The sequence below is a fragment of the Mastigoproctus giganteus genome, chromosome 5 (genome assembly GCF_048544385.1).
Source record: "Mastigoproctus giganteus isolate SK-2022 chromosome 5, ASM4854438v1, whole genome shotgun sequence".
In the NCBI taxonomy this organism is placed as follows: Eukaryota; Metazoa; Arthropoda; class Arachnida; order Uropygi; family Thelyphonidae; genus Mastigoproctus; species Mastigoproctus giganteus.
This window is the reverse complement of record NC_143579.1, coordinates 82,771,812-82,791,817: the sequence shown is the minus strand read 5'-3', so window position 1 is coordinate 82,791,817 and position 20,006 is coordinate 82,771,812. Positions and strand designations below refer to the sequence as shown.

At 35.8% G+C, this 20,006-nt stretch overlaps 1 protein-coding gene across 1 annotated transcript in view; it reads right to left on the bottom strand.

Moving 5' to 3' along the window:
• LOC150085526 (transcription initiation factor TFIID subunit 1-like) overlaps nt 1–20,006 on the bottom strand; it is a 700,666-nt gene that overhangs the window by 177,283 nt on the left and 503,377 nt on the right. Inside the window, 1 exon segment of the mRNA XM_090374589.1 lies at nt 14,850–14,890. Coding sequence (XP_090230715.1) covers nt 14,850–14,890 — 41 coding nt within the window.

Genomic DNA, 20,006 nt, shown 5'->3' with positions numbered 1-20,006 from the left:
GCCAATTTGAACAATAACATAGCCACTTCCCATGATTCCATTATGTCATGAAAAGCAACAAAAATGAAAATCTAACCCAGTGAATCACTCAGGGAGTCTGTATATAAGATATAAAATACTGCTGACTTAAATGAGTCATGGCAAGTTTTATTGAATATATCTCACCTGTGTAAATATTACACTGGGGGGGTGAGAGATCTGATATGATGTGGTGCTGCCAGGAGAACAACTGGTAGAGATATGCAAGAAAGAAATAAGTTCCACGGAAATTTGGTAAACTGCAAGGTAGGATGAGAAGGTGAGAAATTCTTCCTTATAGTGGAGACTACACAGAGAGAGTTAGTGTACATTATGAAAAGCAAGATGGAAAGATCAATATTCTTAACAAATGTTAACTTGATGGCATATAGTTCAGCAGTGAAGACATTACATGATACTGGTAAGAGGCTGTAACTGTAAGTGAAGGGAAAAACTGCCACAAAACCATATAATCAGTTTTCAATCCACCAGTATATATATTTTATACTGGTGGATATTTTTTATAGGCACGGGAGTTTAGAGCAGCATGAGTCAAGTGCAACTTTCTGAAATTGCAGGGAGATTTAACATTCTTCCCCCAGTGGTGAAAGTTGTATGTCATAAGAGGCAGAAAAGAACATCCAAGGTGGAACAGGTGCAGCTGTGTCTTGAAAAACATTACTTAAATCAACATTCCAACTCAGAACAAGCTCTTTAATCCTGAGTGAGGCAGGTCAATTTTCATGTGGGTTACCATCATATAACATTCCCAACTAGGATGTGATGGAAGACTCTGGATCTTAGCAGTGTAGAGTAGAAATAACAGTTTTCTATGAGGGTGTAATGGGGATCATGTTTTTCTATATAAAGACTTTGGATTGGAAAAGTCCTGAAAGCTCTCAAGATAGTCCTCACTGCAATGTTCTGGATGACATTTAGTCACTATAAAGTACTCTTCATGACAGAATTATATACTGGGCAACCATACTCTAAGCACAAATGAAATAAAAAGTTCCATAAAGATGCAGTAAAGTAAACTGATCAGCTCCCCATAACACGAAGCAAAAAAGGACTGAAGTATATTCAATGCTTTAAATAAGTAGTTTGTAAATGAGTGATGTGAGCTTGTAAATTTAGTTTGCTGTCTAATATCAGCCAAAGAGATCTCACAGTATTACCAAGTTGGATCAGGGACATAAATTTAAATTGAAAGAGGAAAATTGCAGGAACAATGTGCAAAAATTTGTCTTCAGCCAGTGCTGTGGAAGTGGATAGCCTGAATAAATTTAAAGAAGAATTAAACAAATTGCCAGAGGGGATGTACAGATGAGGTGGGTGGGTGTGTGTGTGTGTGTGTGTGTGTGTGTGGCTGATGCTGTATAAGCTGCTTCCATGTTATATTAATAATTTCCAAACATAAGGCAATAATTTCTCTCTATTTTATATATTGAAATTCAAAGACTATCCATTACCGTTACTACATGTTTGTAACATTAGCATTAGTAGAGGCATATGATGCAAGAAAGCAAGCTTATGCAGCATCAGCCAAAAAAAGAAACAAAAAAAAAAAAAAAACAGCTCCCATTCCACCCTTCCATTCATTCCAAATACCTGTCCAGTTCAGCCTTAAATTTATTTAGGCTATCAACTTCCATAACAAAGGATGGAAGTATGTTCCACCAACCAACTACCCGCTGGCTAAAGGCAAACTTCAGCACATCTATCCTACATCAGTCTTTCTTCAATTTGAATTTATGCCCTCGATCGGTGATTATTCGGAGCTAGAGGAAGAATCCCATCAGCATTGAGCATGCTCAAACCATTCAAGGCTTTATACACCTCAATCAGATCACCTCACAGGTGCCCAGTAACATATAAAATCATTTTGAAAACCTTCAATACTAGTTATTGGTATTGTATTTACTAATACAATAGCATTGTTCTAAGCCAATTCGATTGCTGAACTCATATCGCACCACTTCTGCCTCGTATTAAAAAGTACCGGACGATCATAACATCCATACAGAGACAGGATTTCAACCTGCAACCTTTATTTCTTAGGCAAGCATGCTATCCACCATATGAATCCTGCAGCAGGCATTGACATTTTGGCTTAGTGCTGGTGTCTATCACTATGAGGAGATTATACAGATCAGAGCTATTGTATTATTTAATAAAAATATTCAAATGTGATTTTTTTCTTACAATATTTTTAGATTATTTAGTCAGCAAAAAGCATACTTATTTTATTATGAAATCAAAACTTCTTCCCAAATTCATATTGGTATAATTAAAAAATATATATAAATAAATATTTTGTCAGAGAATGCATGTAGCAATTATTACATTTTAGTATGCAGTATCATCACTATCACCATTTTAGTATATAGTATTTATCACCTTTCAGGAATGTTTGAATTTTTCTTAAATTAATTGTTTTTTTTTTTCTTTTCTGTTATTAATGGAAAAGTAGATAAAGTCACTTTCTGATTAATTAATTACTAAGATTATAACTTTATAGAGCATTTATTATTCTACAGTTTTATGTTCTTTAAACTTAACCATTCAGTGTAATTACAACTACAGCAGACTCTCGATTTACTGTGATCTATTAACTGGGACACTTCAAGACTCCAAATTAGGGGAAAAAAAAAACAGAAATCATAAAATTCAAGTAATAACTAGAATAGATATAGACAGATATTTTGCAAGTTGTAAGTAAATAACCGACAAGAAGCAGTGTTATAAGTCGTCATTGGGAGATTAGTGTACCTGTTATCTTGCAATCCCCACTTGTCTTCACACCCGGCACTAAAAAAAAAAAAAAAAAGAAAGAAAGAAAGAAAGAAAAAAAAAAAAGAGAGACCAAATGTTTAGCTTGTTTTAGTGTGTCGTATTGTATTCACAAAAGGACAAATTTTGTTTCATTATGCATGTCAGAGATTTCGGAATTTTTTTTTTTTTTTTTTTTTGTTTAGAAATCGAAAAATGATGGGCAAATGCAAGAGTTTTACTTTCAATTAAACAAAAACTTAAATTATTCAAAAGTTTGAAAATCATGCATCCGTTAAATCTCAAATCAATTTGAGGCCGTGCCAAGATTACTCGGTATGGCCCTGGGTGGAGGACATAAATGGTGGATTTCTCATCACAAAGATGTTCTAAAGGATTCACATGTGGTGAGCCAGCTGGGAAGACAATCACCATGAAGAGGTGTGCCTGATCAGAGACAATGAATAGTTCTAGCATACTGGATACAGTCTTGCGGGGGGGGGGGGTCTCCAACAGATTCGCAGGAAAACAACTCCTGATACCAAAACACCATCCCCACCTGACTGTTCCTGTTGCACCAGCACATCAGTGATTCCTCTCCACAGTTTGTTGTCTACCCATGGCACGTAAGAGATAGGGTAGAAAGACATATCAGAAAGTCCATACATGTCAACCCAAGCATGGTACTAAGTACTATAGGTTCTAATACCTCTCGTGTTTGGGGATTACATAAAAAAAAATAAAAAATAAAATAAGGAGGCTATCTAGATATACAGCTTTTTCAGGAGCTTCTAACCCTTTCTTTATTGCTTAATTTTTTTTTTTTTTTTTTTTTGTTATCATCAGCCATTTTCAATCCACTGCAGGATGAAAGCCACTCCAACAACTTTCCAGTTCCTTCTGTTTTGTGCAATGGCCATCCATTTACTACCCACAAACTCATGAATTTCATCTGTCCATCTCCATCATCGACTTCCAGGTTTTCTTCAAGCTCCTCTTGGGTACCATTCTGTTATTCTCTTAGTCCATCTGTCCTCATGTCTTTGAGCTAAGTGTCCTGCCCAAAACCATTTTAGTTCTTTAGTTTTGATTAGAATGTCCTTTACTTCAGTTTGCTGCCTAATCCATGTGTTTCCCTTCTTATCTAACAGTCTGATTCCCAATATAATTCGTTGCATTCTTCGCTGGGTAGTTCTCAGCTTCTCTTCCATTCTTTTGATAAGTGCCCAAGTTTCGCTTCCATAAGTCATGGTGGGGAGCATACATTGGTTCATTATTTTACGTTTCAGACAAATTGGGATATTGCTCCTCAGTATCTGTTGTTGTTGTTGTTGTTGTTAGGTTTGTTGGTGCATCAGCAACTTTGGCTATAATGCACTGATTTCTGACTAGTATATCTTTGTTGTTGATGCTGATTCTAATAAAAATTTAAACAAGGTGATATTTATCAATCAATTTTAGGAAAACAAAAACGTCATCCATATCTTGATGATCTTCTAGAACATTACGTAGTGTTAATTGATTGCAATTTTTGAAAAGTAAGGAGAAAGCAGTTTTTCGTTCTCTTAAATATAGTGGGCATTCGATAACAATATGCTTTACAGTGAGTGGACATGAACAGTTACTGCATTATGGGGCATCTTCCTTTCTTAATAAATAACTGTGAGTGAGGTACGTGTGACCAATGCGCAGTCGCGCTAGTACAGTTTCTTCTTTTCTATTTTCCCTTAGACTGGATTGCCACTGTTTGGGTTCTTTCTTTATTTCAAAAAGTTTATTATTTGTTTCTTTTTCCCGTATATGTTTCCACTGTTCTTTAGAGGTCTACTGTATAATGGATTTAAAGTCAAATAAGGTGTCCTGAAATTGGAAGAAATAGGATTTGAAGCATTTTTGGCAGCTAAATCTGCCTGTTCATTTCCTGGGATTCCAGAGTGTCCAGGAATCCAACAAAAAATTATGCGGTGACCACGTGCATGAATTGCCATTAACTGAGTCTAGATTTGTTGTACCAGAGGATGACTGTTGGGGCGTTTACATTGCATACAATTCACAGCACTTAATGAATTGGTATATATTATGGATTGAGTATATGAGGCTTCTTTTATTTTCTCCAGGACTAGTAAAATACCATGCAACTCAGCAGTATAATTACTACATTCTGAAGGGAGCTGTCTGGCGATGATAGCATCCGGCAGGACTACAGCTGTACTAACTTTACTGGCAGTCTTGGATCCATCTGTATATAGCTGCACGTAACTCCTAAACTGAATTGAGTGGGCCAGATGTAATTGTCTGATGTTAATATCTGGAAGATTATTCTTTCCCCATTTCTGATAGTATTTTTCAATATCTATCGTGGGTATTTTCCATGGCTGGATTTGCATGCTAGTATCCTGCATTATGTTATTCATGCTGAGTCCCCAGCTAGCGTTTAGAGCTTGAAGCCTAATGCCAGATGGTTTGTTGAGACGTGATTTAGTACAATAGAGGTTTTCCCATTTTGGTCTGAAGAGATATTGCCATATCGGGTGATGTGGAAAGCTGCTGATTTTTGCGGCATAATTTAGGAGAAGAATTTGTCGCCGAAGGTCTAGCGCCGGTTCATTGGCTTCCGTATATAGACTTAGAATGGGAGATGTACGAAAGGCACCCAGTGCTATTCAAAGTGCACTATGAAGAATGGGATCAAGCCATTTCAGTACACTAGGCCTGGCTGAGGCGTATGCAGGAGATGCATAGTCTAAGCGGGATCTAATTAATGAGCGGTATAAATGTAGCAACATGTACCGATCTGCACCCCATGACATAGAGGAGATTACTCTGAGAATATTTAGTTTCTTAAGACAGCTGGTATGAATATATTTTATATGTTCAAGGAAGTTTAATTTTTTATCAAGTATTATACCAAGAAAACGAGTGCTTGGTTGAAATGTAATACAATGGGAGTCTAACTGAAGGTTTGGATCAGGATGCAATGTACATTTACGACAGAAGTGTACTGCAGTTGTTTTCGGTTTAGAAATTCTGTAGCCATTGTTTTTGGCCCAAGAGACTATTCTATTAATGGTGACTTGTAGTTGTCTCTCAATAAGTCGCATATTTTGAGAATGACATGAGATGGCAAGGTCATCAGCATACAGGTATGCATCAACTGTGTTAGGTATACAATTGGTTATAGAATTGATCCTGATGGCAAAAAGTGTTGCACTCAGCACTGAGCCCTGGGGAACTCCCTCTTCTTGAACATATGTGCCAGAAAGTGACGAGTGGTAGAGGACTTCGAAGGATCTGTTAGATAGGAAGTTCTGAATGAATTTCGGGAGATGACCCCAAAGACCAGATTTATGTAAGTCCCGAAGAATCCCATAACGCCAAGTTGTATCAAATGCTTTCTCGATGTCAATGCATATCATAACAAAGTGTTCATTTCTTAGAAAGGTGTTCTGAATATTTGCTTCCGCTTTGATAATGAGATCAAGCGTCGATCTACTTCTCCGAAAACCATACTGGCTTGGACTCAGAATGTTTTGAGTCTCCAAATACCACGTTAGTCGGGTGTTAAGTATTTTTTCCATTGTTTTTCCCAAGCAACTTGTTAAGGAGATAGGTCGATAGTTTGTTGGATCTGTGTGGTCTTTTCCTGGTTTCAGGAAGGCTAGCACATAAGAATGGCACCAGCTGGTGGGGTAATATTCCTCTAAGAAAATTCTATTATAGAGTAGTAAGAGACCACTTAATGATCTTTCACTTAAATGGGAAATCATTGAGTAATAAATTCCATCAGGACCTGGAGCACTGTTTTTCACTTTTGTGAGCGCATTAAGCAATTCAGTCATGGTCAACGGCAGATTGTATGAATGTTGGAGAGCGGTATTAAAATTCAGTTTATACTTTTCTGTACTGCGTTTTAGCATCTGAAAGGCTGGCTCATAGGCGGAAACAGCTGAGAGTGATTCAAAAGACGAGCCGAATGCATTAGCAAGTTCTTCAGGTTCAGAAATTTCCTTTCCTTTCAGAAATAGAATCAGAGAAGTAGCAAGTGGGTATTTGCCATTGATACATTTGATTTTTTTCCAGACTGTAGCAGTATCTGTGAATCTGTTTATTGTGGCAGCATAGCGTGCCCATGCTTCTTTTTTACTCATTCGTCTTATACAACGAGCCTTAGCCCTTGCTCTTTTAAACTGTAGGAGGTTGGCTGTGGTTGGATGTTTTCTAAACTGATTCCAGGATTTATTTATTTCTCTTTTGGCAATGCTACATGCTTCGTTCCACCACATTTTTGGATGGAGTCGGATTTTAAATGATGATTTCGGGATAGCGGATTCAGCTGCTGTCATTATTCGTTCTGTGATATAGCTTACTGCAGAATCGATCTTGTCAGTAACAATGGTAGTGGAATCTAAATGAGCTATTTCTTGATATTTAGCCCAGTTGGCCTTGTCAAATTTCCAAATTGTTCTAATTCTGTTGATCGGAGGAGAACTTGTACAGAAATTACAGATGATCGGAAAGTGATCACTACCAAGAGGGTTGTCAGTAACTGTCCAGTCTATGAGAGGAAATATTGTTGGAGAACATACTGTTAGATCAATGGCAGAGCTTGAGCCAGATGGTACATGAACATATGTGTGATCACCTGTGTTTAAAATAGTTAGATTGTGTTTATCCAAGAATTTCTCAATTATTTTTCCTCTGCAGTCAAGTTGTTGAGAACCCCATAGAGGGTTATGGCCATTCCAGTCACCCAGAATACAGAAAGGAGCGGGTATTTGACCTACAAGGTCATCTAAATCAGCAAGGGTGTAAAGCGTGGTTTGGTGACAGATACAACGAGAGTAATGTTATCGTTATGCCAATGGTGATATGAGCTGCAATTGCCTCCAACGGTGTTTGCAAGGGAACAGGTCTGAAGGGAATTGAAGAGTTTACTAACAGCGCTACTCCTCCGTGTGCTGCATTAGAGCAGTTTCTATCTTTTCTATACATGGTGAAGCATTTAACTGTTATAGATACTACATTCGTCAGGTTTGTTTCTTGTATGCATGCTGCGACGGGCTTATATTCACTTAGGAGATCATAGAGGTCATCTAAATTAGCACGAAATCCGCGACAATTCCATTGAATCACTGTGTGCATTGTTTGGTTTTAAAAGGAGGTTTGGTTTCTTACGGCGGATTTTTTTGTTTGCGCTTGTCTACTTTTGCTTTTTCTTTTTTTTGGGAAGACTGGCCTACCCGTGTCAATGTCATCCTCTGGATGAATCTCAAGAATTGAATCATCTTCATCTACCTTTTCATCAATATCCATGGTATCGGATATAAATTTAGTAGTGTTGCTTCTTTCACGAGTCTTGGCTCGTTCATTTGGCTTCTTATCCGGAGGTATTGTTACAGGAGTATTTGCTTCTCGAGTAGCATATTTAGGAATAGGTTTTTCCTTTGATGAGGAGAGGAGTGATTTAGCCCAACCAGATATTGAGATATTTGGAGGGACTGAGCAGTCTGTCTGAGTTTCTACTGAGCGTAGCCGTTGGGTAACTGAAGCATATGTAGGTAACTTAGCAGGTACTGCAAAGTGTTTTTTAGCTTCTTCATAGGATACTTTCTGCTCAATCTTATATTTTTGAATATTCTTTTCTCTTTTCCATTGAGGGCATTCCTTAGAGAAGGCAGAGTGGTTACCATGGCAGTTAGGACAAATTTGCACTTCAGTGTTACAGTTTGTGTGTGTATGCTCTTTTGATCCGCAGTTAGCACAAGTGGCTACACCTCTGCAGACAGCTTGGGAATGACCAAATTTTCGGCACTTAAAACACCAGACTGAATTTGGAATGTATGGTCTTACTTGGCATCTAAGATAACCAGCTTTAATAGAAGTAGGTAGATTTGGTGTTTTGAATGTTAGGATCACCGTCCGTGTGGGAGCAGGTTCTCCATCTCTTTTAATAACAATTCTTTTGGATTATACCACGTTTTGATCTCTTAGATCATGCACAAGTTCATCCTCATACGTTTAATAGATCCCACTCTGATATTACCCCTTTAGAGGAGTTTAAGGTGGCATGTGGGGTAACCTTCGTGGGAATTCCACCAAAAGTAGATATTTTCAATAGCCTCTCAGCATGTCTATGTTCGGTCATTTCGATCAATAAATCTCCGCATCTTAATCGCCGAACCATTTTTGGAGGGCCAGCCACATTTTCGAGACATTTCTGTATCAAAAATGGGGACAGCTTACTCAATGGTTGGTCTGTGGAGGAGTGTAGTATTAGAAAGAGTGGTGTGGTCTTATCCATTCCTTCTTTTTTTTGTTTCTTAGCATGGGATACATTTGTGTCGTCACGATCTGGATTATGTTTGTCTAGCTCTGAATCATAAGATCCACACGAGGACTGTTTATTTTTGTCCATCGTTGCTCCTTTTAGCCCTGGGAGAGTGGATTTCTTCTCCCAGACTTCCAGCCCCGCCACGTGGAGGCAGGAGTGGTGCTACCAGTGACCAAGCGATAAAGAGATTAGTTGCTAGTGTTAATAAGTTATTCCTATATACAAAAAGAAAGGTGTCTTGCCTTTCTGTCAAGTGAGCTAACTTCTTTATTTCAGAAGTGCAAAATTAAATAACTTCAGAAAAATAGCACTATTTTATAATCAACCGCTCTTTTAAGTAAATCGCTTTCAAAATCACTTAGAAATCGCTATAGTCACTCGCTTGGCACTCGGGGCCTCCTCAGTATCTGATTATATTTCCTGAATGATATCCATTCAAATTTTATTCTTCTCTTGACTTCCAGTCATTTTTCATTATCACAGTCAATGACTTGTCCCAGATAAGTATATGACTCCACCTTTTCAATTACTGCTGCTTCTATCATAATATCCCTTCTGTGGGATACTTGTTCATCATTACTTTTGTTTTAGTCATATTCATCTTTAGACCAAAATCCTTACTAACTCTGCATAACTGACTAAGAGTTTCCTCTAATTTTTTTTTGGAATTGTGGCTTATGACCACAATGTCATCTGCAAATTGTGAATGGTTTAGGTACTCTCCATTCACACTGACTCCTTTCTGCAACCAGTCTAATCTTCTGAAAGCTTCCTCAAGGGCAGCTGTAAACAACTTCAGAGATATTGTGTCACCTTGTTGAACTCCTTTCTCAATTTTAAATTTCCTACTGTCTTTGCCTATTCTAATAAAGGAGGTAGCATTCTCATATATTTTCTTCAAAATCATAATATATGGGGTATCTATGCCTTGTCTTTCCAGTGCCCGCCTTATTGTGTCGCCTTGTTGAACTCCTTTCTCAATTTTAAATTTCCTACTGTCTTTGCCTATTCTAATAAAGGAGGTAGCATTCTCATATATTTTCTTCAAAATCATAATATATGGGGTATCTATGCCTTGTCTTTCCAGTGCCCGAAACATTGCCTTATGCTGTATGGAGTCAAATGCCTTTTCATATTCCACAAATGCCAGGTATAATGGTTTTATATTCATTTGTTTTCTCCATTAGCTGAAGGTGATCCATAGTTGAGAATCCAGTCCTAAAGCCAGCTTGCTCTTTCGGTTGATTCTCATCAAGTATTCTTTCTAATCTTTTAGTAATGACCCTTGTGAACAACTTGTAAATGTGTGATAACAAGCTCATTGGTCTATAATTTTGAATGTCTGATTTATCTCCTTTCTTATGCAGCAAAAGTATGATTGCATTATTCCACTCCTTAGGCATCACACCTTTTCTAATGCATTTTGTGAAGAGTCTTGCCAGTTTTTATGTCATGTCTTTTCCTCTCAATTTTAACAAACTCTACACTTTCTGATTCTTCATTTTCCTCAACGCCTGTTCTATCTAATCAGGAAGGATAACAGGTATGCCGTATGTGTTACTAATTTGTGATCCATCTTCCCTATACCGACCGGGCTAGCCGGGTGGGTAAAGTGCCTGCCTGGCAACCCAAAGGTAGCGGGTTCAAATCCCGCCTCAGGGCTTGGATCAGAGTAGAAAATACAAAACCTTGGGAGGTGCAATATAGCCACAGAAGCTGATGCGCTAACAAAAAAAAAAAAAATCTTCCCCACTTCTGGCTTCATTCCCTCGCTCCTTTTATAATTCTCTATAGTAGTCTTCTGCTATTTGAATTATGCCTTCTCTGCTATTTATAAGTACACCATCAGTATTCTTCAGTTTCAGTATCATTTGTCTTTCTTTATTACTGCTCATGGCTGTTGATTTAAGTCCTTTGTTTTCCCTTAATGCTTGTTCTACTTTTCTTGTGTTAAATCTTCTTATGTCCTCTCTCAGTCTCTTTCTAATGGCTTTGCATAACTCAGTATACTCAATTTTCTCCTTGTCAGTGTTTATCTTGCTCTTCATTTGTTGTCTTCGGTTCATCATAACAAGTGTTTTGTGACTAATTTTCTCTTCTTTGGATATTTTTTGTATATCTTGTATATTTTGTATTTTGTATTTTTTTGTATTTTTGATTTAAAATTGGTTGTGTATAATATTATCTGTGATTCTCCGATTAAGCTGCTGACTTTGCTCATTACTTAGCCTTTGTAACTGCCTAAGGAACCACAGTCAACTTCTGCCACCACTGTGTTGTATCAATAAGAATATTCAAATTTTTCTGCCGTTGTGCTGTATTGTTAATAAAATTCAAATTCTGCTGCCATCGGATGGTATCAATATGGTATCGATAAAGATTTTGCTACATAGTTTAGTGGCAGTATCAGAATAGGTCTATAAAATGTGTCTTAATTACATGACTTTATCATGCAGTACATAATATAATCTGAACCTGAAATCTCTGTGATTATTTCCTGTGGAGATTCTTGAAGGTCACTTATCTACAGAAATAATCCACATACCACTAAAGAACTGAAAGATGAAACCAGAGCAAAGCTGCTGTGGATGGCGTCTCTGAAGAAACACTAACTAAAGTTATGGTAAACTTCAATCGATATCTATGAATGGTCTTGGATACATAGGGATCACATACTAAATATTGTTTTTTCCAGAAATGAATAATAAATTTACATGCCTTATGCATTTAATTCCACCAAACCCACCAGTGCCATTGCAATACAGTAAACCCCCGCTATTCGCAGTATCTGTATTCGCAGTTTCGTGTATTCGCGGTCGCTGATTTAATATAAAATGAAACCTAAAAAAATGTGAATTTGAAAGCACTGTGAACATTTTCCGCCATAAAAAAACATGGGAGTGGCTAAAATTATCTTTCCCAGTCAAAACAGCGCTCAGTGGGTGGGGGGGAGAGGGGTGACAAAATCGTGAGCGCGGATGTTCCTCGCTAATCCTTGTTTAGTGTGTGTTATGCGCTTGTCATGGAAGGTTTGTCATTTGCTTTTAATTTATATGCTTATAAACTGAATAAATTTATCAATTTATAAATTGATATGCTTGCAAAAGTGATAAATCTACTGTTTGCAGTGTAAAACAGACTTTTTCGAGTGTGTTAATGGAAGAAAGTGACTTTATTGTGGACAAGTTCTTTCTAACCCGTACAAAAATATGGCTACGAATAACAAGGGAAATGTGAAAAGATCAAATAAGGTGATAACATTAGCGAATAAAATTGAGTTATTAGATAAAATTTCTAATGGTGAAAGTGTCTCCTCAGTTGCAAAACATTATAAAATCAATGAGTCAACAGTATGATCAATCAAGAAATCGGAAGAAAAAATCCGCCGTGGTAGTGTCTGTGAAAACGCACTAATTGCTTCAGAAATTTGCTCTGTAACTCGTGATGTTAAATTAGAAAAAATGGAAAAGGCTTAAAATCTGTGGATAGAAGACCAAACTCAAAATAAAATTCCGTTAAGTTCACTCATCATTCGTGAAAAGGCAAAACTCCTTTATCAACACTTTAGCGAAACTGGTGATAGCACTGGCAAGATAAGTTTTTAGCTAGCAAAGGTGCTGGTTTGAAAGATTTGTTTGAAATTTCTAATAAATATTACATTTAATATTAAATTGTTTCTTATTTTCATTTCGATGCCATATGCTTGCATTTCACTATGTGCTGTCTATGTACATAGTCATATTATGAAGGTACATATACACATAGACAAAATTTTAGACTAGTTTTTCTTATATATTTCATACTTTGGAACGGAACCCTTTATTACTATGGGAGCCGTAACTCAGTATTCGTGTTTTCGGTATTTGCGGCATTTCTCAGGAACGTAACCCCCACGAATAGCGGGGGTTTGCTGTATATAAAAAAGATTCATTAGTGTTGCAATATATAAAAAATACATGTATTTTTTATATATTACAATTTATATATTGCAACACTAATGAATCTTTTTTTGATGAACTTTCAGTTTTACTAATATGCACAAACAAATGTGCTAATGACATCAAATGTCACTGTAATTTAATTAAACATTATACATCGTTAATTAATAAAATGATTTTTTTATAACAATGTGGAAATTAGTTTACTATAAAATAATCAAAATAATACTCACAAATTCTACAAAATAGAATGACAGAAAAAATAAGATAAAATTGACAAAAATTGTTTGTTAAATGCAAGCATTATGATTTAGCTCCAACTACTTGCTTCATATATCAATAGGTATACTGTAAAGGACCAACACTATCACCATATAAATATAATAGTTACTAAACTACTTTTTATTTCTATATACTTTAATACAACACGATGATTAAAAAAACATAATACAGTGGATTCCGGTTATTTGGGCCACCAGTTAATCGGGGCAGCCGTTTATTTGGGGCAAATCTTAAAAAACAGAACCCAATTGAGAAAATAGCCAGGGTTTACTTCGCTAATTGGGACAAAATGCCGTTTAATCGGGGCAGGAGACCACAGCACTGGAGATCACGCTACGATTGTCTGGAGGTCACAACCATAAAACAATAAAAACAATTAGCAGTCATCTGTTTATTGGGCTTTTCTGTTAGTGAAATCTATCATAAATGGACAGTAAACTCGATCTTACTGAATTTGCAATAATACCGACAGCTGGAATTCTGTGGGTTATTATGGTAAAATGTGTTTACACTTCCACGAAATCTTCAATCACATAAAAAAATTAATTTTCAGATCTTCTCTTCATTCCTTTTTAAAGCTTTGTAACTCATTACTCCGTTCTGACTTGCGCGTATCGTGTTATTTGCAATTTGTGTGTGCCGTGTCCCTCGTTATTGATTGCTTATCTTGTTACTGTTTTAAATTTTAACCCCCAACCACAAATGTCAGTGAACAGAAATGTCAACTAGTTAGTTAGGTATGTACATATTACAGTACATATTAATTATTCCGATTATCACGTATATTCTTCCGATTTTACGGTATCATTTAATTTTTTAATTGGTAAGGTAATAAAGGGTAAATTTGTGCTTAATATATCTTTGCTTTTATAGCCTGTGGATAATATTCCTCCTATTTTCGCAAATTAGAATCGCTGTTTAATAGAATTAAAATTCAATTCACAAACGTGATCACAATGACCGCCGCTAACTACACATCGTATAGTGAATGGTACTTTACTATGGTGACTCCATCGTAACGTGATTTGATTGTACACTGAACCAATTGTAAAAAGGGGGGGGGGGGGTACATTGTATTTTTAACTATTTACGTAAAACTTTGGATAATTGGGGCAGCCGCTTAATCGGGCCAAAATGCACTAGTCCCGATGTGTCCCAATTAATCGGAATCGACTGTATTAATAATAATTTTTATAAGGGAAGTATAATATACCTGGTTTTATTACAAGGTATATTATTCTTATAATGTAAATTTTTAATTAAACAATTAGTTGCTTAATTATATAATTTGATCCACCAATTTTATATATAAATGTATAAAATGTATGAATCAAGATGTAAGTCGCCCCCACACCAGTTGAATCTCAGAATAGCTTACTTGTCATGTACAGCAATTCACAATTGCAATCTTTCTTAGTGTTATTGAATTTTGATTAGCATGAATGAAAATAAGTATGTCAGTAATACATGCAGTTCAATAAAAAAATATATAAAACATTCTTTCCTACCGGATTAGGATATGTTGTAGACTCGTTTTCTTTGTGTTTGTCTGCAAAAAAAAATGTAAAGACATATTATTATATTATAATTCTTTCCAGATTACTTTGGCTGTAAAAAAAGATGAACTAGCTCATTTTACGATGTAAAGCATGAAATATTTGATAAAGGTTCATAAAAGAATTGAATGAAAGCATTACTTTCATTGCAGGCAGTCACAAAAATTCATAATTTTTCTCCTAAATCAAAACACTGGTTAGTAAGTTGCTGTGGATGTTCACATCCTATGTGACACAGCAGATTATGTTTTCAATATGCAATTTGCATTCATTTTGAAATATACTGATTATATCATTATATTTTGAAATATAATGATATAATCAGTTATAGTGAACATTCCATTAATTTACAGTAATTTAATTGGGGTAAAAGGCAGTAGTAGTATAAATAATTTGTTAATTCTACAGTGTTAACTAGCTGAGTCTTCACCGAGTAGGCAGGAATTGTTATTTTTAATTATTTTATTTTATTTTATTTATTTTATTTTTCTGTGAGCTAAGAAAGGCATGGTAGATATTTTAAATTCAGAAAAATAATAGTGAAAGTTAAGAGCTTTTAAACTATAAGAATTTTTGTATGGTTGAACTCTGCTTATTGTTTATTTTATAACAAATGCATTGGCTTAGTTATGATATGTTTTAATATTTTACTACTGAAACTGTAAAGTAACTAGTATAACTGTAATCAAATTTTGGCCTGAAATGACCATCCTTTCTCTTCTGCAATTCTCAATAAACTTATTACTGCTTCAACTTACACTTTCCTTTGAAATTTTTTCCTTGTTGCACTAAGAAAATCCCAATAAGCAATTATTACCTCTTGGTGCATTTATAGTAACGTGGGGAGTTACTGTTAGAAAATCCCTCCAAACATTGTTACTCAAAGCACTCATTATTATAGATTGATTGTCTCAAATAAGATGAATCTTGGTTTAAGGCATTTCATGTTTTTGAGTGGACCAGACTGGTAAAGCTGAATCAGAAAGGAGAGTTTCCCTACTGACTGTTAATTTGTTGAATGGATAATTACACACATTGGTGTCAAGTGAGAATGTGTCAGTTTTTTGTTTCTTTGTAGAAGTTGTAATTTTCCTTATTTTTACAACTTGTTTGGACAGAATCCAGAGGGTATAAAGTTTAAGGGTTGTGTCTTTGTCTATTTTTTTTTTTTTTTTTTTTTTTAGGAATAAAGCATGTGGCCAAAGCAGAAAAGGAAATGAAACTTTAGAAGTGATTAGAATAAAGAAAGGTGATTTTCCTTTCTATGTTAGCAGGTGAACATCTTAACTATCAGCTGTTATCATTGATTGTGGAGTTTTTTGAAGAATCAGGTGTATCGGGAAGGAGGTCAAACTCTGACAGATCTGAAGGACAGCATTAAACGTCATGTGCTGGCTATTCCAGTTGACGTTCTGTTACGTTCTGCTGTAGAAAATTCATGTTACGTTCTGCTGTAGAAAATACTGTTCTTCGAATGGAAACTGTTGTTGACCAAAATGGAGGATACATTGAACAATTGTAGCGCAGTTCAAGCAATTTGTATTGCCACAGCTCCATATAGTGGCAAATTTTGTAACTAATTTTTTTCCCCAATAAATGGCAAGCATATTCTTTATTGTACCTGCTGTCCAAATTTCTCTTCAGCACATGCCTTAGAACTCTCTCCAGAGCCCTTTACATAGGGATACTTTAATTTAAACAACCCTGTATATAGGATTGTTTACTAGTGCAGTATGCTTTCAAATTTACAAGCTAAAGGTTATAATGATTCATGCACCAACATCAAGCCATGATGATAAAGAGGCTGAAGAAATGTACACTGAAATTGAGAGTCTTCTACATGAGCAGAAAACCCACTACACTATTATGGGGCACTTCAATGCTGAGGTTGGAAAGAGACAAAACAGTGCAGAAAGCAGAACTTTTGGAAATTTTGGAATTGGTGAAATAAATGAAAGAGGTGAAAGACCTGTAGAATTTGAAGAATCTTGAGGGATGTCAGTAATGAACATTTTTTTCAAGAAAAGGATGAACAGAAAGTGGACATGTAAGAGCCCAAATAGATTAACAACTAATAAAATCGACTTCATCCTCACTAACAGAAAGCAAATGAATATATCGTGAATGATGTTACTGTCCTGAACAAGGTAAATGTTGGAAGTGATCACAGAATAAGATGCACACTTGATATAGAGTTAAGATAAGAAAGGAAAAAAACTGACTCGAGTAAATAATACAAATGTCTTTGAGATAACAGAAGAGGAGAAAAGGCAGTATATACTGGAACTTAAGAACACGTTTGAGCTTCTGCAGACTGCTCAGGATCGAGGATCAATGAGGAATATTACAACTTTCTGAAAGTGATAAAGCCCAAAAAACCTTTAGATAAAAAGAAATCCAAAGAAGAAAAAATTAGTCAAGAAACCATTGTCATGATTAACCAAAAACAACAGATGAAGAGCAAGATAAACACTGACAAGGAGAAAACTGAATATACTGAGTAATGCAAAGCCATTACTCAGTATAAGAGACTCAGAGAGGGCATAAAATTTAACACAAGAAAAGTAGAACAAGCATTAAGGGAAAACAAAGGATTTAAATCAGCAGCCATGAGCAGTAATACAGAAATACAAATAATATTGAAACTGAAGAATAGCGATGTTCTTCAATTTCAGTTATAAATAGCAGAGAAGGCCTAATTCAAATAGCAGAAGGTTACCATAGAGAATTATACAAGGAGCGAGGGAATGATGCCAGCAGTGGAGAAGATCGCAAATTAGTAACACATACATCGTACCCAAAATCCTTCCTGATGAGGTAGAACATGCGTTGAAGAAAATGAAAAACCAGAAAGCCCAAGGGGAAGATGAAGTTACTGTAGAGTTATTAACAAAATGCATTAGAAAAGGGGTGATACCTAAGGAGTGGAATAATGCAATCATAGTTTTGCTGCATAAGAAAGGAGATAAATCAAAATTTGGAAATTATAGACCAATTAGCTTGTTATCCCACAACTTACAGATTAGAAAGATTACAAAGAATATCTGATGAGAATCAACTGAAACAGCAAGCTGTCTTTCTCAACTAGGGATCGCCTTCACGTAATATCAAAACTAATGGAGCAAGAAATGAATATAAAACACCATTATGCCTGGCATTTGACTCCAACCCCGGGGGCTCACATCTGGTGAGTATGAGCTTGGCAAACCCAGGGTCCTGAGCTGGATATCATCATTCTTCTCTTTCTTGGTGATTCCTTTCTACTTCTCTCTCTCTCTCTCTCTCTCTCTCAGGGGGTAACTTGGGAATTTTTTTTTTTTTTGGCTGGTGCAGCATAAGCCTCAGGCTTCCTTGTACCATATGGCCATTAATAATAATAATAATAATAATAATAAGGCAATGTTTCAGGCACTGGAACGACAAGGTATAGATTCTGGGAGCTCACATCTGGTGAGTATGGGCTTGGCAAACCCAGGGTCCTGAGCTGGATATCATCATTCTTCTCTTTCTTGGTGATGCCTTCTACTTCTCTCTCTCTCTCTCTCTCTCTCTCTCTCTCTCTCTCACACACACACACACACACACACAGGGGGTAACTCGGGAATTTTTTTTTTTTTGGCTGGTGCAGCATAAGCCTCAGGCTTCCTTGTACCATATGTCTAATAATAATAATAATAATTCCCCATATGTTAAGATTTTGAACAGAATATATGAGAATGCTACCTCCTTTATTAGACTAGACAAACACAGCAGCAAATTTAAAATTGAGAAAGCAGTTCAACAAGGAGACACAATATCTCCGAAGTTGTTTACTGCTGCCTTTGAGTAAGCTTTCAGAAGATTAGACTGGTCGCAGAAAGGAGTCAAAGTGAATGGAGACTACCTAAACCATTTACGATTTGCAGCTGACATTGTGGTCATAAGCCACGATCCCCAATAATTAGAGGAAAATCTTAATCAGTTATGTAGAGTTAGTATGGATTTTGGACTAAAGATGAAAATGGCTAAAACAAAAGTAGCAATAAATTGAAGGAGCAGTAATTGAAAAGGTGGAGTCATATACAGGTAGTTCTCAACTTTACGAGTTAATTTGTTCCTAGCGCACACTCGTAAAGCGTGAATTTTTTTCCCATAAACATAAGGTTAAAATAGGGGTTAAGTTCTCAACAATGATATTAGTTAGCTAATTAGTTTATGTTTAAACAATGATTGATTTATCCAAAGAAATGAAAACGTAGCCTGTAAAATCAAGCAAATTATAATGATAGAGGAATTATTTATGACTTACAAATGTTAAAGAATGTTTATTCTTCATCATCATCGACTAAATGCACACTCGTTGATCACTCATTTTACGCTTGGCCTCGTTGGTTTGCTGCTCAAGGATTCGTATTGTTCAGAAATGTTTCAAGAGGCATTTGTTTCCACGATAATCTTCTCTTTTAATTATAAATTTTACGATTGCATGCATAAGCATTTTTTAGCAGCACACACTAATTGCAACTAACATGATTTTCGTGAAGTGACAAGTTTACGAAACTTAAAAAAAAAAAATGAAGAGAAGATTCTGAAATTTATTTTTATTATACGATTGAAGATTGACTGCAGTGAAGGGGAAACGCATTTAACCATAATAACATAAAACACCACACAATTCTAGCTATCGGTATTTTCACAAATGCAAGAAGATCGAGTTTACTAACCGTTTATAATTGCTTGAAGTAACAGAAAAGCCCAATAAACCGGAAAGTGCACACTGTTTTTATTGTTTTATGGTAGTGACCTCCAGAAATATGCTATAGAAAAATATCACGAAAGCGTTTAAAATTGATTCTTATAATGGAACATATGATAATGACGAAAGTGTAGTGCATTTTAATGATTTAAATTGGTAACTAATATAATTTACAAACCACGCTCACGACCTTTTATATGGCCTTAAGGTCATGCTCGTGACCTTAAAAATGACATTTTAGAGTGATAAATAGCTTAGTTATACAGCAAAAATTTCAACTTCTGAGATCTTGAAACAAATTACCAAAAAACAATGTGTAATTGGGTTCACATTACGATATTTTAACGATAAGATGGTGTCTCTGGAACTGATTA